The sequence below is a fragment of the Silurus aristotelis genome, assembly GCF_946808225.1.
Source record: "Silurus aristotelis genome assembly, chromosome: 27".
Lineage (NCBI taxonomy): Eukaryota > Metazoa > Chordata > Actinopteri > Siluriformes > Siluridae > Silurus > Silurus aristotelis.
In genome coordinates this window covers 7343099-7349946 of record NC_139600.1, presented here as the reverse complement: position 1 = coordinate 7349946, position 6848 = coordinate 7343099, and the positions used below count along the sequence as shown (strand labels likewise).

The 6848-nt window shown below is 36.7% G+C and overlaps 2 protein-coding genes across 3 annotated transcripts in view; one reads left to right on the top strand and one right to left on the bottom strand.

Moving 5' to 3' along the window:
• LOC310721180 (craniofacial development protein 2-like) overlaps nucleotides 1–6848 on the top strand; it is a 437392-nt gene that overhangs the window by 363069 nt on the left and 67475 nt on the right. The gene's annotated exons all lie outside the window — the stretch shown is intronic.
• The window catches only part of fhip1aa (FHF complex subunit HOOK interacting protein 1Aa), a 33009-nt gene continuing 26187 nt past the window's right edge, over nucleotides 27–6848 (bottom strand). Inside the window, exons 11-13 of the mRNA XM_083532534.1 lie at nucleotides 6338–6516; nucleotides 3391–3511; nucleotides 27–3216 (exon numbers count right to left, since the gene is read on the bottom strand). Coding sequence (XP_083388660.1) covers nucleotides 3044–3216; nucleotides 3391–3511; nucleotides 6338–6516 — 473 coding nt within the window. The 3' untranslated portion in view covers nucleotides 27–3043. The remainder of the gene's footprint in view (nucleotides 3217–3390; nucleotides 3512–6337; nucleotides 6517–6848) is intronic.

The following is a 6848-nucleotide window of genomic DNA, read 5'->3' as shown; positions in this document are numbered from 1 at the left end:
AGTCCCAATACTCGAAATGATGATCGTTATTCATTAAAATAATTTATTTCTGCAAAGCCACTAATGATTCACAGGAATAGTCTTATAAAAATATGCCTGATATTTTTTAAAACCCATATAAATATCTTTGGAATAAATCTAGACCTCTGTAATGGTGTAAATGTGAAAAAAAAAAAGAAAGAAAGAAAGAAAGAGTCAATATTAAGGGCACATATCATCCAGAAATGTGCAATCATAGCTAAATAAGCTCATGCTAAGCAGTATAAATGCTACCTAACTAACTAGCTAACTTTCTTCTATTACACTTGATAATTCGTTCCATAGCATGTACAGTAATACAAAACACAAATCAAAACTAATAGTAAGTGGGGATCAGTTCAGTATTACACGTGCATTCGACACAAGCTGCTGTGATTTCTGTTTTTAAAGCACTTGCATTTTGTCTAGTTAGCCCAGCACGTGTTTCTCATTCTAACTACAGTACATTGATGAGTAAAGTGGTCCATGATTGCAAGCATAGAACAGAAGCACACTCTCAATCAAATGCTAATCATTATATGTGAATTGACGCATGAATGCTGATATTCTTTGTAATTAAATTCCCCAACAACTAGCAATGATTAGCATTGTTTTCTAAATACATGGCAGCTCCTGTTGTTAGCAGGACTACAATTGTGCAACTCTAACTAACCCCTCCATTAGCATTTTGTGTCTATTCAAGATCAAAATACTTACTACAGTGTTTGTACTACATCTTCTATTCTAAGAATATTAAATACAAGTAAAGAGTGCAGTTTTACTTTACATTAAAATATATTTTATACATATTTCGGATCCCGGAAATGGAAATCTATATCTATTGTCCTAAATCTGTCTGTCACAAACCATATCATATCTAATCATTAATCAGCAACAAATATAAAACTATACATGTTCTGATTACTATTAGGGGTGTAACAGTACACATATTTGTACCAAAAATCTTTGGTACAGGGCTTTTGGTTCGGTGCACTCGAATTGGTTTCAGCAGTGGCGAGTTTGTTTAGTCTCCTCCTCACACTCTGACTGCATTTATTATTCTTATTAAACTTAAATACATACACAACAATGCCAGGGGTATAAAAAAAAGAAACAGTTAATGCAGTATCACTGTGGCAACACACTCCGTACCGGATTTGTTTGATTTGTTTTGCGCATACATTAAACAAGCTATGAAGACATTTGTTAAAGTATGCTAAAATATTTAAATAGACTATATATTTAGAAAATTAAATGTAAAACAAACACACACATGTGCATCTGTATTAAGCAAATGGGGTCTAACAAAGATTTTTTTTTCATTTATTTTATTTTATTTAAACAATTGAGTTTGTGCCAATGAAATCAAAATAATAAAAAAAAATAGTGTATTGAATTCATTTCATTTATTCTATTTTATATATTATTTAACCAAGCACGAATTTTATTCCAACAAGCAAATTTAAGTTTTGCATTTCCTAACTGTACCGGACCGTAAATTAAAATCCGAGGTGCGTACCGAACTGTGAATTTTGTATATTGTTACACCCCTAAGTGAGAGAGAGAGAGGGAAATAGATCGATAGATCGATAGATAAAGTTATATGTTATGTTATAATATGTCTGTTTGGACTAAAAATCTCAACAATTTACAAGTAGCCCTTAAATACATTTTGACCTCTTATTTATTTTTCACACTGGATTGCACTGTTTTACCTTCCAAATGAACTTTTATTTAAATAACCTTCACTAAATAATCTTTTGTATTATTAAAAATGGAGCCCTTTTTTAAGATTCGATTAGGAATATTATAGAAATTACAGTTATATGCACAAAAAAACCCAACAATAATATATCTACAAAAATGTTTAAATACCCTCGCCCACTGACGACTGTTATATGACTGTTATAATAACTACATTAAACTATTGTGTATTCATTTCTAAAAATAAAACTAGCATCCATATTCTTTGCTGTTCTTATACATTAAGGCACAGATATTAGAGACTCAAACCTGACCACCTGATTGGCTGAAGGACATTCAGATTGTAGATGCGATGTATAAAGTGAGCGTTCACAGGATCTGAATATGAATAGGATATGAATCTTCTTATTGTTTTAGTTGTGTAGTGCAGTCATCTTTATATCCTGGTGATCTTGTAGTGTAGTGCCAGAATTAGTACACAAAACCTCACAGAAAAACAGAACAATTCTGCCCACCACTAAGTGGAAATATAAAAACGGTTAAACATTTTGAAGCTATAAAAGGGCATAGAGATGACTGAGGACATCAATCTATAATTAGTAAGAGGTATATCTATCTTCTAACACCCATCATTAAAAAAGCTGTGATGAAATAATAAGTTCAAAAATAATGGAGCTCTACTCCCTCCATGGAAGACGGGAAATGATTTAATAGGCATCAAATTCCTCTTGAGAGTTTGTGAAGTCCCCTAGAGATGTATTTATGAGTTGCAGTACTGCATCAAGCAGAGTTGAGCATGGCAAGATGGCGGGTGGATGGAGAAAGCACCTCCAACTTTGCTTCTCTACAGGGAAATAAATCCATACAGTGGCAGCTTCATCTAGCAAAGTCTGGAAAAATTCTTCAAAGATACTGAGTACTGAGTAAAAGCAGCTCCAGTCCTCGATCGGTCTTTGAGAGATAAAAGAAGATGGAGATCTTTGTGGTCAGTTCAAAAAATGAAACCAATCATGGGGTACACATCAGTTGATGACTTTGTAGGACTTATGTATTTATCCATGGTTCTCAGACGTGAAGTTTCTTTTATAATTTTTTTTTTTTTTTAAGTTTTCATTGTTAGGCATTTTTTTAAATAGAGACATGTTGAGATGGCAGAAGTAAAAACCTAGCTCTATATTCCCTCAATAGGAGATGAGGAAGAGCGTAAAATGTACTCATCATCATTAAACCAAGTGAAGAAACCGTGAACTCTACTCCATCCATGAGAGCTGGGATTAGGAGACATCTGCTACATATCGGTGAGTGTTTTAGACATTCTGCTCTACTCCTCCATGGGGATGTAGGAGAGGATGGAGTGCTCCTGCGTGATGGCAGCCAGTTCTTTAAGGAACTCTGTAAAGACGACGGTGGCATAAACCTCTGTCCTGTTCAAAGGGACCACAGACTTGGGTTGGACAAATCGGTTCTTCACGTTCTTTTCAGGATTCTGCGAGTCTGACATTAAGAGAAGTCATTTATCAGTTACATCATCAGTGTTATCTTTAAACAATACAATCAAAATATCATTTATTATAATTATTTTTTGATTATTACAGACAATTAGTAAAAATGGAAAACGAAGGAAAGCGTGAAGTCTTGCTTTTTGTAAAGGAAAGTAGAGAGATAAACCTTGCACTGTGCGTGAACTCTCTCTGGCCAGAAGACACTGCTGTGCTGCCAGGAGAAGATCAGAAAAATCCTTTTGCTTCGCTGCCACCTGCTCGATCTGATTCTTCACCGAGGCCAAGACCTGCAGAGACGAACCAAAACAAAACAAACAAAAATAATGCGACAAGATGTGTGGCACAGTGTGGTTAATGAAAAGGAAAAGAAAAGAAAGGGGGAAGAGCAGGAGAGAAGAAGGGAAGGAAGAAAGGAAAAATAAAATAATAATAATAATAATAATAATAATAATAATAATAATAATAATACATTTAAAAATTGTAAAATACAATTAGAAAACCAATGCAAAAAACTGCAGGAGAAATGTTAAGTAAGAAATAAAGAAATCAATGTGAGCAGAAAAAGAAAGAAAGAAAAAAATTAATTGTCAGAGGGACAAACGTGTAAATATGTACATAAAAATGATGGATAAATCTAAAGATAAAAAAGCAAGTTTTTTAAAAAAGATTTAAATCGAAACATTGTGAAGAAAGTGTAAAAGTGTAAATAAAAACTGCATCCTCAATCACATTCAGCTTCATACATGTTCCTTCAGGAGATATGTTTTTATCTACTTTGCTAATTGAGACTGTGATACACAGACAAGGTTCAGAGCTCCATAATCCAAATCCCAAACTTTAATCAGTGCGATCTTTAACCTCCGGCTGTGTTTCATATTAAATCCTACACAATAATGGTGCTATTGTTTGTTCTGCTCCAACTTTAACTTGTGTGTGTGGTTTATTTTTGTGTTCGTGAGAGAGAGATTAAGCAGCAGCAGCATTATTGGATTTACATGTTTACAAGCTGCTCTATGTTACATTATGGATGAGCTGGATGAAGCTCGGTGTGAAATTTGCATCACTGTAGCTCGACGAGACGAAAACAACGTGTTCCAGGTTGTTCAAAGAGTCTCTGTGGAGAAGCTTTTTCAGACTGTGCTAACATGCACACCGACATGCCTCCTCTTCTTTTTCTTCTCCCATTAGGGGTCGCCACAGTGGATCATCTGTCTCCATACCCCCCCTGACCTCTACATCTGCCTCTTTCACACCAACTACCTGTCTTCTCTCACCACATCCATAAAACTCCTCCTTGGTTTTCCTCTTTCCCTCCTTCCTGGTGAATCCTCAGCATTCTCATTCTCTGATATACCCCACGTCCCTCCTCTGCACATGTCCAAACCATCTCAATCTCGTCTCCCTTACCTTGTCTCCAAAACTCCAAAAATAATCTTTATTAATATTATACATCATGTTTATAGACGTGTGTATATATATATATATATATATATAAAATTAAACTGAAAATGGTGTGTCAGTAGTCAAAGAAAACCAAAATTATCGACTATATAAACAGACACTGCCTGCACACTCTGGCCACAACCCAGAACCCAATGCACCATTGTAAGGTGTGACAGAGGCTCTGAGGATTTCAACAAGCAATAAGAGTACAACCAGCTAGCACATGAAGGCCTGTGTGACCTTTCAAGGATAATATTCCTCCACAGACCTTCACAAACAGGTCATGCTATACGATGCTGGGTAATGTATAAAGAAGCAGAATGTCCACTACAGCATCTCCAGACTATTTCAGGTCTGTCAAAAGCCTAACCCAGGGTGCGAATGGTGGACATTCTGTGGCAAATACTAAAAACAGTGGCCTGTGAGATAGAAACCTGCACACCAGTAGCATGCTGGGGGGTAGGTTTTTAGGGCTCTGGCAGAATTCCTCCTTGCACAAAGGAGCAGATACCAGTCCTGGTGCTTTCCCTTTTACGGACCTGTCCAGCACTCCACATGTTACGCCCTGTCTCTGCTCAGTGCTAATGGAAGTGTGACCTCCTCGTGACGATACCTGTTTAACCAGACTGGGTTGCAGGGACTGCCTTTTACCTCAAATACTGACAAGAAGCCAATTAAAACACAAAACTAGAAACAAATCAGTCAGTATAAGGAGAGAGTCCATTCTCCTTTTTATGGGTTATCTTGCTGTTTCCTCTCCAGTGCACCTGTTGTCACCTTCATTTGCACCAAAGCAGGTGAAACTTATTGATAATCACTAATTCTTCCTAACTGACAAAACTGATATAAAACTGAAGTTTAACTGACTTGGTGTTATACTGTAATGATTAGGTGTTTCATTTCATTTCATTTCATCTTCTCCCGCTTATCCGTATTTCGGGTCGCGGGGGAAGCAGTCTAAGCAGATTCCCCAGACACTTCTCCGTGTCCAGGGATCGTGTCTCCGTGTCCCCCGCCTTCGACTGCTGCCCAATCCTCTCAGCACCGGGTCCCTTACGGTCCCTCCTGCAGGTGGTGAGCCCACAAGAAGGATTAAGTGTTTCCTTTTCTTATTTTCAGAAGTGTATATATACAAAGTTTTTTAAAAGTAAATTTTAAGTCCTAGACATTGCTTTTAATCCACTAGATGTTCCATGGTGATTGTGTGTGTTCACCCTTGACCAAAATTAAAAAAAGAAAATGTAATAAAATGAGAACGTTATACGTCAGGCCAAAAAAAGCATACCAAAAAAAGAGGAAAATATTAAACAAAAAAAGTTAAATGATATATACACAGAATAAAGGCGATAAAGGAAAGACAGGAAAGAAAGAGGATAGGCAGGACAGAAACACAGGAAAGAAAGGAAGAAAGAAGGACAGGGAAAAAGAAAGACAGACAGACAGAAAGAAACAAAAAAAAAAAAGAAAGAAAAAAGAAAGAAAGAAAAATAGAGGAAGGAAGGAAGGAAGGAAGGAAGGAAGGAAGGAAGGAAGGAAGGAAGGAAGGAAGGAAGGAAGGAAGGAAGGAAGGAAGAACAGTACGGATATTTACAGAAAGTCAAAGACAAACAGTTTGCAGTTCATGGTGTTTAGAGTTTCTGTTGCTGTGAAGGTATGTAAAGGTGTGGTACCTGGTACAGCGAGCGAACACTGGGCTGGAACACCATGTTGGTGTTTAACAGGAAGGAGCGCAGCAGTGGCTGTGGATAAGTGGCGAGCTGAACGATGATTCCCGTTAATAGCAGATTCACGTGCAGAGAGTTTTCCAGCATGTTCTCAAGTCGAGAGAGCAGCACACTCACAAACGGGCCTGAAACAAGCATACACACAAATGTTAAACACCAAACATGTCTTAGTATTTATTATCTTGGTAATCTGCTACATTCAGGGTAAACTAATACATTTCACAGGCATTTAACACAGTGTTCTAAAAGCTACATTTTTACCAAATTCATTTCACTTTCACACACATGCTGTTTCATCACTTATTTTGGCTTTAATTCACAGACGTTATATACAGCGATTAGGAATAACCTGATTGAATATGACATTATAACATCATGACTGGTAAAGTATATAACACTTTCTCTTCAACATGGCACCCATTCGTGGGTGGGATATTATTAGACAGCAAGTGAACAT